The 21,057-nt window shown below is 47.9% G+C and overlaps 2 protein-coding genes across 11 annotated transcripts in view; one reads left to right on the top strand and one right to left on the bottom strand.

The window, feature by feature from the left end:
* The window catches only part of LOC112668404 (PWWP domain-containing DNA repair factor 3B-like), a 71,723-nt gene extending 68,617 nt beyond the window's left edge, over positions 1-3,106 (bottom strand). The window contains exon 1 of the mRNA XM_035712052.2: positions 2,974-3,106. The gene's annotated coding sequence lies outside the window, so the exon portion shown is untranslated. The remainder of the gene's footprint in view (positions 1-2,973) is intronic.
* The window catches only part of LOC112642523 (synaptonemal complex protein 3-like), a 63,657-nt gene extending 46,787 nt beyond the window's left edge, over positions 1-16,870 (top strand). For 3 of the 10 annotated variants that reach the window (XM_049107226.1, XM_049107224.1, XM_049107222.1), the window contains exons 2-9: positions 4,483-4,668; positions 5,223-5,292; positions 6,076-6,110; positions 8,125-8,242; positions 9,172-9,271; positions 11,579-11,677; positions 15,643-15,747; positions 15,847-16,870. In XM_049107226.1, the coding sequence (XP_048963183.1) occupies positions 4,542-4,668; positions 5,223-5,292; positions 6,076-6,110; positions 8,125-8,242; positions 9,172-9,271; positions 11,579-11,677; positions 15,643-15,747; positions 15,847-15,918 (726 nt within the window). In that variant the 5' untranslated portion in view covers positions 4,483-4,541 and the 3' untranslated portion in view covers positions 15,919-16,870. Of the gene's footprint in view, positions 1-2,367; positions 2,719-2,755; positions 3,246-4,482; positions 4,669-5,222; positions 5,293-6,075; positions 6,111-8,124; positions 8,243-9,171; positions 9,272-11,578; positions 11,678-15,642; positions 15,748-15,846 lie in introns of those variants that run through there. The other 7 variants (XM_049107227.1, XM_049107223.1, XM_049107221.1 and 4 more) reach the window with 5 other exon arrangements.
* Positions 16,871-21,057: the final 4,187 nt, after the last annotated feature.

Genomic DNA, 21,057 nt, shown 5'->3' with positions numbered 1-21,057 from the left:
ACATGGAAAACAAGAACTTTGTAAAGGACTTCCACCTCCTCAGTCACAGCCTTCAAACCATTTTCTGCAGTACTGGGACAGGCAGGCACTACTGGAGACCATGGCTTGTAGCTGAAGACGTGCTGTAGCCCCAGAGCAGCAACGGGACGCAAAACAGTGAAGAGGCGAGGGCCAGGGGTGGGCAAAGGGGTGGTGGAAGGGGAGGAGGGCGGGGGGTGGGGGTGAATGGTGACGGGCACTGAGGGGGGCACTTGACGGGATGAGCACTGGGTGCTATTCTGTATGTTGGCAAACTGAACACCAATAAAAAATAAATTCATGATTAAAAAAAAAAAAAACAAACAAACACGCCAAAGGTCTGGCCCTTCCTCCACTGTGCGGCTCTGCAAACTTGGGTAAGCATCTGTAGTCTCTGACCATGGTCCTCTTAACTTATAAAGGGGCCTTGCACCAATTCACCTTCCAGAGGGTTATTAAGGTCATCCAATGAGTCACGGGTGTGTATCCCTTCAGGCCAGGGCAGCATAGCTCGCTGAAGTGTTGTCTGTATTCATGGGCAAACAGTGACCAATACGAATTGTGAGTTCCAAATCTGCTTGGTAGAATGATAGAGGCTTCCCGCATGGTCAAAGTGAGGCACGGGAATAGGGTCCCGTTAGCACACAGAGGACTGGATTACAGTGCAGGGAGAGGAGCGAGGCGGCACAAGTCACAGCGACAGGCAGAGGAAGGAGTGTCAACCAAGGGTCTCGGCAGAGAAGTTGGTTGAGCTCGTTCGAGGGCCCAGTGGCAGGCAACAGCCACGGTGTGCTTCGGGCGGTGGCAAGCAGCTCAGGATGGGGAGGATAAAGGGGGGGAGTCAAAGGAGACGAGGTGCTAAGGGTCCTCGTATGTAGGGTCGACCCTCGTGTGGAGGCTGTCAGGAATCACGGAAGGATCTGAGTCATCAGAGTGTAAGCTTAATACCGGAGGACTCGGAGTTGGGCCTGACCTAGAATCTTTGTTTTTACTCTTTAGAGATTTGTGTTTATTTATTTCTTCCTGAGAGACGCAGAGAGAAAGCGAGGCAGAGACAGAGGCGGAGTTGGAGAAGCAGGCTCCAGGCAGGGAGCCCTACGTGGGACTCCATCCGGGGTCTCCAGGATGACGCCCGGGGCCGAGGTGGCGCTAAACCGCTGAGCCGCCCGGGCGGCCCCGACTTAGGAATCTTCATTGTGCCACAGGCTGTGGCTTTTGGCACAGGATAAACGAAAGGAGCGGTGGGACGGGACAGAGAACCAGAATCGGGGACATAGCGAACCTTGATGTGTGACCGGGCACAGCTGATAGTGGCGAAAGCGTGCACCCTTCAGAAAAATGGGGACGGTACGGTGACTTTTTTTTTTTTTTTTTTCTTTTCCATGGGGGGACAGAAGCAATTAGATCACGACCGGACAGCAAGCACAAAAACCAATTTCACGTGAGCAGAGACTAAAAGATACAAAATAAGCCCTTAAGTCAATTTTGAAGAAACATTTATGACCTCGGAGTACAGGCAGCTTTCATCCTAAAAGGCCCGGGAGGCCAGGAAGCACCTGGGTAAATCGGAAACGTCACAGTTTATAGACGCCTTGCGCATCAAAGGACATTATCAACAGGCCACGCAGGCAACCCGAGGAATGGATGAAGATCATTGCAAATGACCGACCCGGTAAGAGAATAAAATCCTGAACCGTTAAAGAGGTCCTACAACTCACCCGCGGTGCAAAGAAAAAAAAAAAAAAAAAAAAAAAAAACAGAAAGAAAGAAAACCAACGCGCACCCCAAAAAGACAGAAACCTTATTAAAAATTGGCAAAGGACCTGAATGGGCATATGTCTAGAGAAAGGACACCCGTGGCCCCGTCCCCGTAGGCACTTGAAAAGGTGGTCTGCGTGAGTAATCGCCAGTGGAATGAAAAGTCAGAACCGCAAGCAGCAAGCACTTCACACCCTGTAGGATGCCTGTTTTCAAACAGAGAAACACGAGGCAACAACCAAACGAAAGCCAAAACCAAACAACTGGGAATTACAGGAGCTGGCATGATGTGGAGAAAGGGGAACCACTGTGCACTGCTGGTAGGACTGTGAACAGGTCATCAAGTCCTCTGAAGCCTTGGGCGCATTTATTTTTATGTGTTTCTCTTGGGCTCATTTAAACACCACAGAGCGTAATCGCACACGTTCGGCAGACGTGAGATTCTTCGTAGCATCGCTGCCGTCCAGGGCGCTGCAGTGGAAATAAGGGCACGTGGACGGAGGAGCAATGGGGCGAAGGCATTGAGGAGCGGTTCCCCGGGGGCGGGGGCGTGTGCTCCCAGGGGGAGGGGGAAGGGGGCCGCTTCCAGGCCTATTCCCGGGGCTCCACGGGATAGCACAGACCCTGTTAGGACACAATGCTGGGTGGAAAGGGACGTGGCGCAACCGCCAACGTCAGGCAGGACGCTGACAGGAGTTCAGTCCTCCTACCCGGGCAACCCAGCGGGAGGCCAGCACAGTGAAGGACACGCGCAGGGGTCTGTGAAACAGCACCAAAGGCAACCTACCAACCGCCAACCCAAGAGCGGAGCCGAGACAACGGAGGGGGTCGTTTGCTCAGGACCCTCGGGGAGACGGCTATTCCTCCGGGAAGCGGAAGCGCTGGGTGGAAAGGGCCCCGCCAGGAGCCCGACGAGGACCTGCGAAAAGCCTTCCGCCTCAGGTCAGCAAGGTGGAGGCCTGAGCGGCCACCTGCTCCACAACCCAGTACCCTTTAGTGATTTCCCAGGAAGATGAAAGTAACGTCCTCGGGCTGCAGAGCCGGAAACGCGCAGCCTGGGCCCCGGGGCTCAACCCTCGGCCCTCAGCCCTCAGCCCTCGGCCCTCAGCACTCGACCGACCCTCGGCCCGCGGCCCTCGACGCTCCACCCTGGGTCCTGACCCAAGACCCTCGGCCCTCGCCACGTGAGCCCCGTACCTCGACCTCCCTCGACCCTCGAATCTCGACCCTCGAACCTCGACCCTCGACCCTCGACCCTCGATCCTCAGGGCCGGCAGGCACCGGCGCCCGGAGGGCAGGGGGCCCGAGGGGCGTGTCTCTGGCGAGGTCCCGCCTCCCGCATGCGCACTGGGCCAGCCCCTCAGCTCAGCGACGCTCCCGCGCAGGCGAGGCTGACTGGCTCCTCCCAGTCAGTCGCGAGGCCCTCAGAGGAGCCTGGTCGTCGCCGCGGAGGACCTGCTGTGGAGGTCGTTGTGTGCGCGGAGGCCTGAGAGGGGCGGGGGATGGGGATGCGGATGGCGATGGCGATGGCGATGGCGATGGCGATGGCGATGGCGATGGCGATGGCTGGGGCGGAGGGAGGGACAAGACAGAGGCGATGGGGGTGGGGGTGGGGCGGAGGGACGGAGGGAGGAGGGCGTCGAGAGACGCGGTGGGTCGGGGTGGGGGTGCGAGTGGCGGTGGGGGTGGGGTGGGGTGGGGCGGAGGGACGGAGGGACGCAGGGAGGACCGACAGAGACAGGGGGTGGGGCGGGGCGGGGGTGGGCCATAGGGACGGAGGCTCGCAGGACCGAGGGGCAAGACAGAGGGGTTGGGGCTAGCGCTGGGGCATAGGCACAGGAAGGGGCATAGGACAGAGGAAGGGTCAAGACAAACGGGGGCCGGGCCGGGGGCCGGGCATAGCGACCCCCTGGGGGGCCCAGCCAGGCAGGCAGGCGGACCCGGTGGCACTGGGTGGCCGTGGCGGGCGGGGGGGGGGGGGTATCCTGGAACGTCCGGGACCAGGGCGTGGGGCGGCCACGGGGGCGGCGGGGCTGACCTCTGAGGTGACGTCCCCACGGGGTCCTCCGGGGCTCCGACGGGATACGACCAGGCCCCTGAGCGCAGAGCTGGCAGGGCGGGGAGCGGGAGCGAGGGCCCTCATGGCCCGGGAGGGTGACACCTGGTGAGGAGGGGCCCTCTGCGCCTGGCCCTCCGGCCACACCACCGCCCGGGCCCGACATCTTGGCCCCCGGGGGCGGGGCCACGGCTCGTCCTGGGGGTCCAGGTGGCCCGTCGAGGAGCCCCCTCCACCTGACTGTCTGCCGACGGGTGCAGAACGGCTTATTCCCCGCGCATCCCCAGGGGACGCGGGGGGGTTTCGTCCCGGCCACGGTCGGGTCTCCAGGCCAGCACAGCCCTGCGGGGAGGGACCTCGGGGGCCGGGCCGGCCTCTGTCCCAACGTAGGCGCAAGAGTGCGGCGGAAGGGCGCGGCACGCAGATGGCCCGGGGCAGCTGACGTGCCCCGGGTCGCCGTCCCCGGGGCGGGGGGGGGGGGGGCGGGGGACGGTGGGGGGCAGGGCTGCGCCGGCCGCATCCTCCTTGCTCCCTCCTGGCCCGGCCAGACACACGAGGACACGCGCAGCCCGGTCTGTGCAGAGGCCCCCTGCCTGCCGACGCTCGCTGACCGTGTCCCCATTTCTCGGTCGCGTGCTCGGGCTCACAAGGTGCGGGACAACTCGGAGGACACACAGACACCTCGGAGGGAGGACAGACACCTCTGCGGATGCCTCCGGCTGGCAGGAAGCGCCTGGGGAGGAAAGCCCCTGCGGAGCCTCAGAGAATGGCAGCCTGTGATTCGGGCGGAGGAGGCAGCAGAGAGCTGAGTGGGCCAGAGGCTGCTGCTGCGGAAGGTACCGTCTGCCCCACACCTTTGCGGACACAGCGCTCGCTCGGAGATGACCGCACGCGGGGCAGGTCTCTGCCTCCGAGTCCTCCGCGAGGTCAACAGTACAGTCCTCCAGCGTGCGCGCCCCCGCACGTGTGTGTGCGCGCCAGCGCAGTTTCACCTGCCGCAGGCTGCCCGCTGGATCCTCCTGTCCCAAACCAGGGTTCCAGAGGCGGAGATCGCACGCAGCTCTTCTGCCGCGCCGCCACCCCACCCCGACCCCACCCCGCGCCCTGCAGGCCCTCTTTCCCAAATACCTCCCACGTGCCGGGTGCTGTTCTCTGCCGTTTAAGCGCGCCAAAGGCCCGGAACACCTTCGCCGCCGCGTGGTCCTGGGCCCCGATCTCCTTTCCTCTGCCCTTGCACAGACAGACACGCAGCCTTTCCTAGCTCTGCCTTGAAAGGCTGTTGGTTTGCCAGAGGCCCCGCAGCCCGCGCGGTGACGGTATTGCCCCCTCGAAAACTGATCGAAAGGCCACCCTTCCCTCAAGAATGCTTTCCACTTTTATTTCAACACAGGAAACCATCCGGTCACTGAGCACGATGGGGAAGGAAGTCCTCCTGCAGGAACCTTTCTGGAAGATGTGTGGTAACGTCTTTAAAGGAATTTTGGGGGATCCCTGGGTGGCGCAGCGGTTTAGCGCCTGCCTTTGGCCCAGGACACGATCCTGGAGACCCGGGAACGAGTCCCACATCGGGCTCCTGGTGCATGGAGCCTGCTTCTCCCTCTGCCTGTGTCTCTGCCTCTCTCTCTCTCTCAATGTGTGACTATCATAAATAAATAAAAAATTAAAAAAAAATAAAATAAAGTAATTTTGGGACAGCCCGGGTGGCTCAGCGTTTTCAGGCTGCCTTCAGCCCAGGCCGTGATCCCGGAGACCCGGGATCGAGTCCCATGCCAGGCTCCCTGCATGGAACCTGCTTCTCCCTCTGCCTGTGTCTCTGTGCCCTCCTCCCTCCTTCTCTCTCTGTCTCTCTCGTGAATGAATAAATAAAATCTTTAAAAACAGCAATTTTGGGATCCCTGGGTGGCGCAGCGGTTTGGCGCCTGCCTTTGGCCCAGGGCCTGATCCTGGAGACCCGGGATCGAATCCCACGTCGGGCTCCCGGTGCATGGAGCCTGCTTCTCCCTCTGCCTGTGGCTCTGCCTCTCTCTCTCTCTCTCTCTCTCTCTGTGACTATCATAAATAAATAAAAATTTAAAAAAAACAAAAAAAACAGCAATTTTGACCTGACCGACCCATAAGGTACTAACACAAATAAAGGTAACAGGTATTGCATGTAAACACCTGGCCTGAAAGCTATTTCATCCAAAACAAGTGCGCTGGTTTCAGATCCCCTGAATTAAACACCTCGTGCCATTTCTTTACAGGAATGAATTACAGGACATGATGGAAAGATTTGAAGGTATGATTCAGGAGCCGTTTCGGTGAAAGTGCATTGTTTTGAACCATGTAACCCATGTTAACAAGAAATGTTCATCAATGGACGGCGACACTGTCATCTAATGCCTTGCTCCCAGACGCAGGGTGTTCCTTAAGTCCTTAGGGTGATTGGGCTTCACACATGTCCTTAGTTTCCCTTTTGATAGTGCACGTGCCGAGAACGGGGCTGTCAGTGGCGAGGTAAGAGTGATGCTTTTGTTTTGTACGTGGGTACATTTGATGGCCTGTGGGGGATATCGGAAGAACGTGCGTGAAATAATCTCTCTCCTACTTCGTGTCCCGGGGTAAATGATACATGAGGTTTTAATAAACCATTTTTAATTTTCTCATTGCACTTTCTTTCCTCGACTTTTCTATTTCCATTCTTTGGTGCAGACGTTTGAATTGAAGCCTGCCAACTCAGGCTTTGTCATGATGTTTACGCTAATAAACCATGCAGTGGAAACCTAAAGACCACTGTGCTAGCATGCTGGCAAAGTCTGATCAGCACCAATAAACCTAAAAGTTTTTGGTTGTTCTGTCAGATGTCCCTTATCCATTAACGGGATTACAGGATAAGACTCATAGCAAGGAGTGCGAGTCAATATTTGAGTCCTCTATGGGGATCAGTCGTACAAGCAGGTGTGTATTTGAAAGCTTTGCTCTATTGGGTGGCTGTCAGGGTTCTCGGCCTGTGAGCTGCCTCGTGAACTGGTGAGTACACTGGCAAACTGGGAGTATAAAATAGGTGTAAAACGGTGCGTCTTTCCATGATCCCCAGAGCATAGCTACTGATGGCAGGTCCGTCACATACAATCAAAAGCAGTTTCTCAACTGTGAAAAATTTTACATATTGCGAGGCTGCTTTTCAAAAATGGTGTAAGAAAAGCCCCATTGTTTTTACTCAAAAACATCTTTAGGACGTGTTTTTGAATATGTTCTTTTATTTCCTTAATCTCTCCACAGTCTTTTGTCTTTAACTCACGTATACTGAAAATCCTCGTTGACTACATTAAAACACACATGCATGCACGCACAGCCCTTTCGTCTCCTTTCATTTATTTATGTGCCTCCCTGTCGGACGCTTTTAAAATAGAATGGTAAGGTGTGTTTTATACATCTACTTCTAACAATAATCCATCTCAATGAGTCCTTTCGTTTGGAGGATATTTCATAAAGTGATTAGAGACTAGCCCCTACCACTGTGTTTTCACAAGAAAATCAAAGACAGTCATCGAGACCCCCTTTTTGTTTTATACATTTTGGGAGATAGTCACTTTTCTTTATTAGGCCTTCTTTCAGTGTAAGTTTGAAAAAGGGGGGGGGGCTGTGTGCAGGGAACAAAGAAAAATCAGGATTCAGAAACTAGTAACTGAAAGGTTTCACACAAAAAAAGAAGCGAATCATCTTGCTTTCTGATGTGAGGCCTCTTATCAAAATGCTAATTGTCTTTCCAATGCTCTGGAACCAAAACTGCCTATGTTGTTTTTGAATAAGCTGCCAAAAAATAATTTTCAGTGTTAAATGTTAACAAATATATATGCTGAGTAATATTCCATTGTATACGTAAACCACATCTTCTTTATCCATTCATCTTTCGATGGGCACCATTAGAAACGACAAATACCCACCATTTGCTTCGACGTGGATAGAACTGGAGGGTATTATGCTGAGTGAAATAAGTCAATCGGAGAAGGACAAACATTATATGGTCTCATTCATTTGGGGAATATAAAAAATAGTGAAAGGGAATACAGGGGAAAGGAGAAAAAATGAGTGGGAAATGTCACAAAGGGAGACAGAACATGAGAGACTCGTAACTCTGGGAAACGAACTGGGGGGGTGGAAGGGGAGGTGGGCTGGGGGTGGGGGTGACTGGGTGACGGGCACTGAGGGGGGGCACTTGATGGGATGAGCACTGGGTGTTATTCTATATGTTGGCAAATTGAACACCATAAAAAGAAATTTATATATGCTTATATTTATGCTTCTCATAGGTGAGATTAAAGAGCTCTTTGATGAAAATAGAAAAAGAGTCATGATGGAAACCAAAGCTTCTGTTGAAAGCATTAACCAGAAAATTGAGCATGTCTGGAAAACTCAGGAAGAGCAAAGGTATCAGTGTTGGAGCCAGGCACTGTGTGTCATTTCTTAGTATTTGTGTGATCACAGATTAATTCAAAACAATACTGCTTTCCTCCATCTGTTGGAGTCTCTACTGAAGAAATATGTTTGGCTCCATTTCTGTTTGTTTGTTTGTTTGTTTGGGTTTTTTTGTTGTTGTTGTTGTTGTTCCGTTCTTTATCTAAGCAAATAGTTCATTTAGCTCCGTGTTGCAAAGCCTTAATTGGAAAGAGGTGTATTATCTAGAGGTCCATAAAGATAACCCCCTTTTTCTCCTTTCAAATTATAATTGAGCTTTCTTGGCATAAGAAGCACTTGTATTCTTTCTTGGAGCATGGAGCTGAGTAAGAGGCCAATGTCTTGCGATAGTTAACTGTATTCAAGTATGTAGAAAAGGTTCATCTTATATTTGAATGATTTTTTTTACATTGATCCCTCTTGGTTTTGCTATTCTTTCATACAAAATCTTTATTGTGCCACAGTGGGGGAAAAGTGAAAGGTTACTGTGTGGGGAAGTGGTATCGGTGGATAGGATACCCTCATTGAATCTGTTCGTCACTTCGCAACCTATAGGTTGTTCAGCAAATGAATGGAAATGAAACGATAGAAACAAAACTCCATGCAGATCAAATGCATTTTCTGGGAAATTTATAGTGCCATAAATCTTCCTTAGCTTTCAAGAGCCAAGGCATACAAGACAAGCATCCCTCTTAGACAGTCAGGAGTGAGAGTAAATACACGGTTAGCAATGAGGGTAAGCCATCCCCTGTAGTGGGCTGTTTTCCATCAGAAAATTCCAGCTGTGATCATTCCCTTCTCGCTTTATAGTATAATTTATGTCCAGTCATTTGGTTTTGAATGGGTTGACATTTTTCTTAGCCATATAAAGTCATGACGCTCTTCTCTATTATGTTTTACAGGCAGGAGCTTCATCATGAATACTCTCAGGAGTTTCTAACTTTGTTTCAAGAGTTGGCTATCGATATACAGAAAACCAAGGAAGAAGAAGAAAAACTCGCTGTTGGTATCAGGCCCAGCTTTATAGTGAATGTATTGTAACCAAGTGCCAAGCAGGAATGCTGAGCCCGGCCACACCTGAGACCCGTAGATTTGAGCCAGAGCCCTGTTTCCATTCATTGCTGGCTATGTGGTTGGGCCCTGATGATGGAGAAACGCAGGGGCGTACAGGCACACATCCTACTCACAGAAGCCCTTGGTCTTTACCTCCTCTCTCGGTTAGGATTCCTGCAGTTCCAAGTGACAGGCACTTGCCAGAGTACCATAGAAGGATGTCCTGGTCTGTCTGAAGAAGCCAAAGGGAGTTTTGCACCAGGTGTAGCTGGATGAGGCTGGGGAAAGGTTGCTGAGGCAGTACCATCCGGGCTCTGCCTCCGTCCTCTAGGAGGCCCGCTCCACGGGGTCAGCATGATAGCCTCTTAAATCCCAGATCCAGCCCCAGGTGAACTGAGATAAGCTTTCCCCATAGGTCTGGCAGGAACGTCCCCTGGACTGCTCCCAATCATCTAGTTTCAATCGATTGCTCATTCCTAAACGAATCACTAGCTCAGGGCATGGTTCACCCTAAATGGACTGGCCCGTGTCACATTTAGGAATAAGGATGGTGGTGGTGATGTTGCTCTTTGAGGGCAGAGGAGAAGGCCTGGAACTGTTTCCTGAGGGTGGGCCAGTGAATGGACAAGGGAGAGATGGCTGCCGGGCCACATTCCGGTCCAACATGGGTGGGTGTCATAACAATCACAAATTTACACGAGAGTAGTCGTACTCATGGTTGTGGGTGCGTCTGAGCAGCTGCAGAGTTGGACTTTTCAGGGTTGAGCTGAGGTTAGCCGTGCACCTCGACAGAGTGAGAAGGGGCCAAGGCATATAAGCAAAGGTGTAGGTTTAACCATTGACCATGGATTTAGCTGGAAAGCGGGAAAAATCAGGCCAGGGGGTGGAGACAGGGGATGGTGAAAAGCATTCCTTTCAATGGATGTGGGATCCTGGTAGGGTACTGACCTGTCTGTAGCATGAAAGGGAGTGAGCCACACACGCAGGGAGGTAGAGAGGTTGAACATAGGGAAAATGGACAAGCAGTGTAGTACAGTGGTCAAGAGCCTGGACAGTGGAACGATAAGGTTTGGGACCCAGTTCTGATTTTCTAGTTTCTAGCTTTGAACCCAGGGACAAATTGTCTTTCTCTGAGCCTCAGGTTCCTCATCTACGAAAGAGAGTATAAGAAGAGTTCCTGGGATCCCTGGGTGGCGCAGCGGTTTGGCGCCTGCCTTTGGCCCAGGGCGCGATCCTGGAGACCCGGGATCGAGTCCCACGTCAGGCTCCCGGTGCGTGGAGCCTGCTTCTCCCTCTGCCTGTGTCTCTGCCTCTCTCTCTCTCTCTCTCTCTGTGTGACTGTCATAAATAAATAAAAATTTAAAAAAAAAAAAAAAAAAAAAAAAAAAAAAAAAAAAAGAAGAGTTCTTATAGCTGGGGCAGGGTTTTTGATTGTTTGTTTGGATTTAAATGAGCACCTCTACAAGAAGCTTAATCGAAATGGTTCAGAACAGTATCTGTACACAGTTCCTCTCTACGTCTTTGATATTATTAACATCATGCAGGTGTTTCAGTTATTGGGCTGACAAGACCTAAGGTGTGACCCCGAAAGTGAGTGGCTAAGTAGGGATGTAACAAGATCACTAGCAAGGGAATAGGAAGATCACGGAAGGATTATCGCAAGGATCCTGCGTGTGGGTTTTGAAATCAACATAAGATACATGTTTTGAATATTGTTAAGAAAGGAAATTTCCTCCTCAGTGACTGGCAGATAAGACGACTGTGGTGCTTTTGTATATTCCTGGTAAACACAAAGGACGTAAGCTAGGTGATAAGAGAGAAGATATTAAAAATACTCATTGAGAAACTATTCAAGTTTCTTTTTTTTTTAAACATTTATTTATTCATAGAGACAGAGAGAGAGAGAGAGAGAGAGAAAGCAGAGACACAAGCAGAGGGAGAAGCAGGCTCCATGCAGGGAGCCTGATGTGGGACTCGATCCCAGGTCTCCGGGATCACGCCCTGGGCTGGAGGCGGCGCTAAACCTACGGAGCCACCAGGGCTGCCCTTTTTTTTTTTTTTAAACATTTATTTATTCATAGAGACAGAGAGAGAGAGAGAGAGAAGCAGAGACACAAGCAGAGGGAGAAGCAGGCTCCATGCAGGGAGCCTGAGAAACTATTCAAGTTTCATCTAGATTTGTCGCTGTTAAATTTTACAATGGTTAAATTTTACAAGTGGTCATCGCAGCTTTTTTTTCCCCTTTTGCGTCTGTAGAATATATTCCAACTGCAACAGGAATTATTACAACACTCCAAAACTGTTGAGAGCCAGAGAATGCGAGCATTTAAAGAGCTGCATGAGCAATTGTTAAAGGTCTGTCGAATTTGGTAACACAATATAGTGTCATAAAATGGACTATGGATATGGCAGTAGAAAACTGTTGTTTTTCTTTCTTAATGCAGGTTAAAAACATTTTGGTCATGCCTTTAATTACTTAGGCAATCAAAATTAATCACGCATTTTCCACTTTGAACTCACTGTTCTGATTTTAACGTAAATGCTAAATGTACTTTTACTTTTCAGATTCGTTCATGGCTTTGTGGGTGTTTTTCAAAACCGGGAATGGTAAATTGGGAATTTTACCAAGAAATTGGCAGGAGACTGATCCTTTACTAACAGTTTAATCAGGGCTGTTTGTTCCTGAGTCAGTTTTCCTTAGGAGAGCAGTGATGAATGTATCATTTGAACGTAGGAAGTCTAAATCATTTCTCAGCGTCATTTACTTTTCTTTGTACTGCCAAAGTTTCTTAAACAGCAAGTAGCCAATTCTATTTTCAATTGCATTTTATTTTACTTTTGTTTGGAAGTAGGCTCTTAATTTATTCATGAGAGACAGATATAGAGAGAGGCAGAGACACAGGCAGAGGGAGAAGCAGGCTTCATGCAGGGAGCCCGATGTGGGACTCGACCCCGGGTCCCCAGGATCACACCCTGGGCTACAGGCAGCACCAAACCGTTGAGCCATCCAGGCTGCCCTTCAGTTGCACTTTATAAGTATCTTGTGGCACATTTGCTTTTAGAATGATTAGAGTGACTAAGAGTGGCCTTATATGCCAACTTAACAGTTTCAAGAGACAGCACAGATGTATAGGAGAATGAAGAAAGCCAGAGTGAGAGTATAAGCTTGTGAACTGAGATTACCTCCAGTCACATTTTCACATTAGCAAATTATCCTCAGTGACACAGACCTCTGTGGCTCCAGCTTGGTGGTTGTGGTGGTGGTGCTATTTCTTGGAATCACTTGGCTATTCATGGACTTTTGTGGATCCACGTGATCTGTAAGATTGCTTTGTAGAAACATTTCTGTAGAAAGAATAGCATTGGGGTTTTGTCAGGGATAACATGGAGTCTGTAGATTGATTTGGGCGGGATGGGCATTGGAGCAATACCAAGACTTCCCATCCTTGAGCATGGGATAATTTTTCCATGTATGTATGCCGTCTTTCATTTCTTTCATCAGTGCTTTCTAGTTTTTTTTTAAGATTTATTTATTTACTTATGATAGACAGATTGAGAAAGAGAGAGAGAGAGTCAGGCAGAGACACAGGAGGAGAGAGAAGCAGGCTCCATGCCAGGAGCCCGACGTGGGACTCGATCCCGGGACTCCAGGATCGCACCCTGGGCCAAAGTCAGGCGCCAAACCGCTGAGCCAGCCAGGGATCCCCAGTGCTTTGTAGTTTTCAGCTTCGTCCGAGTCCTTCACCTTCTCGGTTATGGTGCTTTCCTAAGTATACGTTACTCTTTTTGGACGCTGTTGTAAATGGGATGTTTCCCTAATTTCACTTTTGGGTAATTCATCGTTAGCATGTAAAAATATAACTGACATTTGTGTATTGATTTTATGACTTGCGACTTTGCTGTTTTCATTAATTATTGTCAGTTTTAAAAGATTCTTATTTATTTCAGAGAGGGAACGAGAGGAGGGGAGAGAGAGAACGAGGTGTGGGGGAGGTGCAGAGGGAGAAGGAGAAGCAGACTCCCCACTGAGCAGGGAGCCCATTGTGCGGCTCCATCCCAGGTCCCACGATCATGGCTTGAGCCGACAGCAGATGCTTAACAGATGTAGCCACACAGGCACCCCCATTTGTTACTTCTAACAGGGTTTCCTCCCTGTTTTGCGTTGCTTTCTTTTGCGTGTTGGAATCTTTGGGGTTCTGCACATATAAGAACACACTATGGGGACGCCAGGGAGGCTCATTGGTTGAGCTGCTGCTTTCGGCTCAGGCCATGATCCTGGTGTCCTGGGATAGAGTCCCACAGCAGGCTCCCCGCAGGGAGCCTGCTTCTCCCTCTGCCCATGTCTCTGCCCGCCTCTCTCTCTCTCTCAGTCTCTCTCTCTCATGAATAAAGAATAAAATAAAATACAAAAAAAAAAGATCTTAGTGTCTGTGAGCAGAGATAATTTTGCTTCTCCCTTTCTGGTTTGGATGTCTTCTATTTCCTTTTATTGCTGAATTGTTCTGGCTAGATCTTCTGGTGCTATGTTGAGTAGGAGTAGTGAGACTGGGCAACCTTGTCTCCTTCCTCTTGATCTTAGAGGAAGCGCTTCCTGTGTTTCCCGTTGAATATGCTAGCTGTGGACTTGTCATCTGTGTCCTTTGTGATATTGAGATACTTTGCTTCTGTCCCTAGTTTCTGGAGAGTTTCTATCATGAAAGTGTGTCGGATTTTGTGGCATACTTTCTCTGCAACTTTTGAGGTGATCATGCGGTTTGTTCTTAAAGAATCTCGTTCAGATTTAGTGGTAAAATGTCAGTCTTCTAAACTCACTGGAATGTTTAAAGACTAGTCCTATGACTTCAAAATAAGTATCCTTTAAGGGATTTTAGCGTTACACATACACAAAATAGTTATATTCCATTTGTTTCCCAGGAGAGAGCATGTTGCTCTAATGCTCTGCCAAGTCCATTTATCGATGGTATGGAGGTTTCATCAAGTAACAGGAATTAATGCTTCTAAATGTTCTTGCCCAGTGTTACCACTTAGGGTTGCAAATCTAGTGTTTTCCTCGCCTCCTGCATTTCCTTGTCCTTCCCCTCCAGTTACTCGTAGGCTGTGCGGTACTGACGTCGGCCGTGGTACTTTAAATGCTTCCTTCAGATTCCCACTGCGGTTGCCCTAGTTGAGGACCTCATCATCCTTTGCTTCCCCTATGAAACTCTCATCTGATCTCTGCGTCCTTCACAGGGCTGTGACAGTATCTTCCCATGGCACAGTTCTTCCCTCCTGGAAGCCTGTCCGTGGTTTCCCCTGGTAAACTGCTAGATATTCAAAGATTCACCATAGCATGATGCCCTTTTTAGCTTTATTTGCTACCTCCCACCTGTCCTGATTAATGCCTTGTCTTAACTCTTACTTCTACACCTTGCTCATGTCCTTTGCCTGGAATGTTTTTAACTTCTCTCTCTTTGCCTATTGAAATCTTCTCTTGCCAGCTAAGTCGGCATTAATCCCCTTCTGCTGCTGCATAGACCCAACAGGTTGTGCTTCTATAAGGATCATAAAATTTTTGTATCGTTTCTGTTTGCTCCTGGCCCTGGAGTGTGGAAGGGATAGCGTGTTCACTCTGAATTTCCTCCACAGTACTCAATTCCATACTTTTTACATTAAAAAAAGGTATGCACTATTTCGCCACTTGTGGAGTGAATGGCAACATTTAAAATGTAGGTTGTGTTTTTCATAACTTGAAGAGGTGACATCGTGGACCATTTTACTCCCTCCAGGGAAATCATGCTCCCTTGACTACTACTGATAATAAATACGCTCTTACCTGATGTTAGAAAGCTGATTACTGAATTTCCAAATTATAGCATTGGTTGGCATGGACTCCCAGGCTTCTCCTATTTTGGGGTCCATTTTGACCTTGACCCTAAGTGCCTGACATTGACCCCTTGCTTTGAGCAAAGTGTGGTAGAGCTGTGTCTCCTAAAATAATAATGTTTTGGGGCCCCCCCCCGGGTGGCTCAGTTGGTTAAACGTCCAACTCTTGATCTCACTCAGGTCTTGATCTCAGCGTTGTGAGTTGGAGACCCGTGTCGGGCTCCACGCTGGGCGTGGGGCTTACTTAAAATAACAATAGCATTTAACTCAAATCTGATATTTAAATTATTCTTAGTGAAGGTTCTTGTCTACATGTGTGATTTAGATTTTTTTTAATTCGAATAAATATTGGCCATCACTGCATATTAAAAGAGTAGTGCTTTTGAAGTTTAGTTTTGCATGTTTTGAACGTAAGAAGAAAATGGAGGTTTGGAACTGGACTGTGTTTTCTGTTTCAGGACATGAGAGACTTGGACATCAATCAGGACAATTTTCTTACTGGTGAGCAGAGCACGCTTGGGGAAGAAATGTCCATGTGGCAAAAACAACTTGTGATGGAACACGTAAGTAAACATTGAAACATTGAGATAGTCTGTTTGCAGTTATATGTATAATCCTTTGATAAATACTAAAGGCGTATGTTTTCTCGTTTCATTTAATAGCAACGTCACCAGGCGGCACTCCTTCGAGAGTCTCTTCGTTCTCTGCTGGAATGTGTCTTTGATGACATTTGAAGAAAGGACTTGAACCAAGTAACATGAAGATTGTGGCTTAACGATTCTAGTTTAAATGATCACATCTTGTTATTCGTTGGCTTAAGTGCAAGGCCCTCTTCACTGTGTAAACCCAAGTGAGAGTGAAACAGTTATGTGAGTAGCAGCAATTCCAAAGTTATAGGCAGGAAACGTTTAGACCTTTGGTAGGTCTGAACCTACCAAACCTTTGGTGACTTTTTCTCTCCCTAACGCTGTCAATTAAATTTTAGCAATAGAGGTGATTCACGTTTAAGTTTGCTTCAATGAATCTCTATCAGTCCCAAAAGATAGAAAGTACAATTATAAACGGTTGCCGTGTTCCTCCGGAAGGCGGGGGAGGAAAGAATGTATACACCCTTTTGTATATACTCATTAAGGTACAGAGCCAATTGTAATGAAAAGAAGATTTGAAATACCATCTACTCCAGGAAATCACAAAATTTATGAAAAGCAACTTAAGTTTGTGCCTCAGAATAAATGAAACTGCGAAGAGTCATTAAGACACCTGAATAAGATGTGTAAATATCACTTGTGAGACACGGCGTCGTCAATATGCCGTTTCGACCAAAACAATTAACACGTCATTTGATTGATCTCGGCCCACTGTTAAATGACACCTGCCCTGGGCAATTCGTTGACAGTATTGCCTTTGCCTGTACAAGAACAAAGCTACCCAAGGTAGAAACATTTTGAACCTGTCTTGAGAGATTCATTACCTAGAAAATTTTGTTTTGCAAGTTTAATATTCAGCAAGTATGTGGAAAGTTGATTGTATGCTCATCTAAAAGCGTCAACAATTAAATGCTGACACCTTGTCTTTTCTGGTGCCCTTCTTACATGCATGACCGTATGAAATCTCCAACTGCAAGCACTCACTGTCATAAGAATGAAGTTGTCTGAGAATTAGTTTGGAATAAACCGGTTACACATATTCTCTAAGTGACTGAAGTTCCTTTCGTGACTCACTCAGAACAATAACACGAAAAATACTCCCTTTTGGAGGAGAGGACTGTCTTTCCCCCGTTTTTCTGCATGTTTAAAATGTTAATTATGGCCACTAGAGCCACTCTTCTATTTGTTTTATGGTTTTCCTCATTTTTTTATAACAAATTTATTTTTTATTGCTGTTCAATTTGCCAACATACAGAATAACACCCAGTGCTCATCCCGTCAAGTGCCCCCCTCAGTGCCCGTCACCCATTCACCCCCACCCCCCGCCCTCCTCCCCTTCCACCACCCCTAGTTCGTTTCCCAGAGTTAGGAGTCTTTATGTTCTGTCTCCCTTTCTGATATTTCCTACCCATTCCTTCTCCCTTCCCTTCTATTCCCTTTCACTATTATTTATATTCCCCAAATGTATGAGAACACATAATGTTTGTCCTTCTCCGACTGACTCATTTCACTCAGCATAATACTCTCCAGGTTCCATCCATGCTGAAACAAATGGTGGGTATTTGTCATTTCTAATGGCTGAGTAATATTCCATTGTATACATAAACCACATCTTCTTTATCCTAGTTTCTAAAGTAAGTGCAAACATATTCTATTTTTCTTTTCTTTAACACTTTCTTCACTCACGAGACACAGATACAGAGAGAGAGAGACAGAGGGGGAGCAGAGACACAGGCAGATGGAGAAGTAGGCTTGATGCAAGGAGCCCCATGTGGGACTCGATCCCGGGACTCCAGGATCATGCCCTGGGCTGAAGGCAGACACGCAACCAACTGAGCCACCCAGGAGTCCCCATGTTCTATTTTTCTAACTTCTAACTTACTCCCCTTAGTTAGGGAGAAGGGAGTCCTCCACCACAAGCGAATATCTGATATAAAGTGACAGTGTACTCCTTAAATACTTCATTTCACTGAGAGGGATTTTCCCCTTGAGCCAAAACATTAAGTCTTAAGTATTTCCTCATGCTGTTTTCTCCAAGTTTTTATTTCAATTCCAGTTAGTTAACATACAGTATAATCATCATTAGTTTCAGATGTAGAATTTAGTGATTCAGTGCTTCCATACCCGCCCCCCGGTGCTCATCACTGACAAGTGCCTTCCTTATTGCCCATCACCTATCTCACACCCATTTCCCCACCACGACCACCACCACCACCACCACCACCACTTCTCCTTGAGCCACCATCAGCTTGTTCTCTATAGTTAAGTCTGTTTCTTGGTCGGCCTCTCTATTCCACCCCAGTCCATGTTCATTTGTTGTGTTTCTTAACTTCCACATGTGAGCGAAATCATATGGTACTTGTCTTTTTCTGAATGCCTTGTTTTGCTTAGCTCAATACTCTCTGGCTCCACCCACGTTGCTGCAAATGGCCAAGATTTCATTATTTGTCATGGTTCAGCAATACTCTGTGTGTGTGTGTGTGTGTCTGTGTGTGTGAGTGTACATACTGGGACTGCATCAATATAAAAAGCTTCTGCACAGCAAAGAAACAATCAACAAACCTAAAGAGCAACCTATGGAATGGGAGAAGATATTTGCAAACGACATATCGGATAAAGGGTTTGTATGCAAAACACATAAAGAACTTATCAAACTCAAAAACCAAAAACCAAAGAATACAATTAAAATGGGCAGTGGTTATGAATACGCATTTTTCCAAAGAAGACATAGAGATGGCCAAGTGACACACGAAAAGATGCTGAACATCACTCATCATTGGGGAACTACAAATCAAAACTACAATGAGGTGCGGGGGCCTTGGAGGCTCGGTCGGTCAATCGTCTGCCTTCGGCTCAGGTCATGATCCCAGGGTCCTAAGATTAAGCCCCTTGTCTGGCTCCAGCTCAGCAAGGAGCCAGCATCTCCCACTCCACTCCAGCTCCTGCCCTGTGACGCTATCTCTGTCACTGTCTCGGTCTCTGTCTCAAACAAATAAAAGTCTTGAAAAAACCCACAGCCCTACAATAAGGTATCACCTCACACCGGTCAGAATGGCCAAAATTAACAAGACAGGAAGCAACAGGTGATGGCGAGGATGTGGAGAAAGGGGAAGCCTCTTATACCATTGGTGGGAGTGCCACTTGGGGCAGCCCCTCTGGAAAATAGTGTGGAGGTTCCTCAGAAAGTCACACATAGTACTACCCTGAGACCCAGCAATTGCACCACTGGGTATTTACCCAAAGGTTACAAAAATAGTAATTTGAAGGGATATGTGCCCCCCGATGTTTATAGCAGCATTCTCAACAATAGCCAAGTTATGGAAAGAGCCCAAGGATCCATCAGCTGATGAATGGGAAAAGAAGTTGTGGTATATTTCACACATTTAAGAAGATCCTTATTTGAGAAATGTTGCCACCAGGCCCAGAGGCAAAATAAACGCTCCAGTGTGTTGTCTGTGTATTTTAATGCATATCTGCGTACTTTCCCTTCTGTGGAATATAGACTTACTGACTTCAGTTCAATATGTTTCCCTGTTGCTTAAGATAACTGTAGCACATGCTCATGACTCCACTATTTTCTTATTGTTTCATTAGATAGGATATGGTCTGCAGAGCCGCTGGATTCAATCAATCATCGAGTCAGATGGGAGGACTGCTGTCTCACCGAATGGCTCTTACTCCTAGTGTTACCTGACAGCTGTTCATAAGCAATAAAAACTACTCGGGGGGGGGGGATATTGGCTGCTTGTGTTTACTATCCACAGAGAGATATATTATCTACAAAATTATTAAACTGCGGGTCAAAACAGTAAACGGTGTCTCCAAAATACCATTCGCTTTTCGTCCTGTGAGCTACCGATAAGGAAGTGAAACAAACGATTCATTCATTGCTTCAGATTAATACAACTTGGTCAGAATCACGGCATATTTTACTATTTAATTTTACATGTTTTCCCATTCATTCTCAGCACTGAGTAATATCGATAACTTGAATTTGAGGTCAAGACGAGTCACTTAAGGAGAAGAGGCAGGCAGGAAGAAGGGTAGGGGTCCTCGTTGCATCTGGTCCCCCAAATTCAGCTAGATAACTTTCAAACCCTCCTGAACACCCGTGAATTCAACCTGAGATGTAAGGGAAGGACAGTTGGAATGCTATAAATAGAAAAATGACCACTTCTTGCAAGGCGTTCTGCACTGGACAAAACGACCAGGAGGATGAATTCACCGCAAAAGGAAGAGCCGGGGGATCCCTGGGTGGCGCAGCGGTTTGGCGCCTGCCTTTGGCCCAGGGCGCGATCCTGGAGACCCGGGATCGAGTCCCACGTCGGGCTCCCGGTGCATGGAGCCTGCTTCTCCCTCTGCCTGTGTCTCTGCCTCTCTCTCTCTCTCTCTCTCTCTCTCTGTGACTATCATAAATAAAAAAATAATAATAAATAAATAAAAAAAAGGAAGAGCCGGAGGTGATACTCTGTGCCACAGATCTAATGGATATGGATTTAAGTAAGATGTGGAGATAGACATCAGGATCAGAATTATCAAATTTCTGGTGAGTCTGGGCAAACGCATAAAAGACTCTAGAGAATCTCTTCCTGCAGAAATGAGATCTAGCTCTTTCTTCTGTGGTTATGCTGAGTGAAGTAAGTCAATCGGAGAAGGATAATCATCATATGGTTTCACTCCTCCAGGGAGTATAAGAAATAGTGAAATGGATTGGAAGCAAAAGGAAGGAAAGTGACTGGGAAAAATTACAGATTGAGAGACAAAGCGTGAGAGACTCCTGACTCTGGAAAATGAACAAAGGGTTGCAGAAGGGGGGGTGGGTGATGTGTTGGGGTAACTGGGTGACAGGCACTGAGGAGGGCCTTTGATAGGATGAGTACTGGGTGTTTTGCTGTACGGTGGCAAATCGAACTTTAATAAAAACCAATGGAAAAACAACTCAAAAAAGAAAGAAAAAGAAATGAGACCTAATCAGGGCAAAATTAAAAATACTCTAAGATGCGGTCTAACCTGGGTGCTCTAACAGCTCGCGTAAGAGTCAGAAGAGGGTGAGAAACAGAGAAGACTAGAAACCTAATCTCACATTTGGTAGGGGAACACTGACTCTCAAACTTTTCAAAAAGCATAAAAGCCTCTGGAGAATCTCTTCCTGCACAAATGAGATCAAATGAGGCCAAAATTAAAAATAGCCTAACTGAGATGCGGTCTAACGTGGGTGCTGTAACC

This window comes from Canis lupus, chromosome X (genome assembly GCF_003254725.2).
Source record: "Canis lupus dingo isolate Sandy chromosome X, ASM325472v2, whole genome shotgun sequence".
NCBI classification, from domain to species: Eukaryota; Metazoa; Chordata; class Mammalia; order Carnivora; family Canidae; genus Canis; species Canis lupus.
This window is presented reverse-complemented; position numbering and strand designations above follow the sequence as displayed.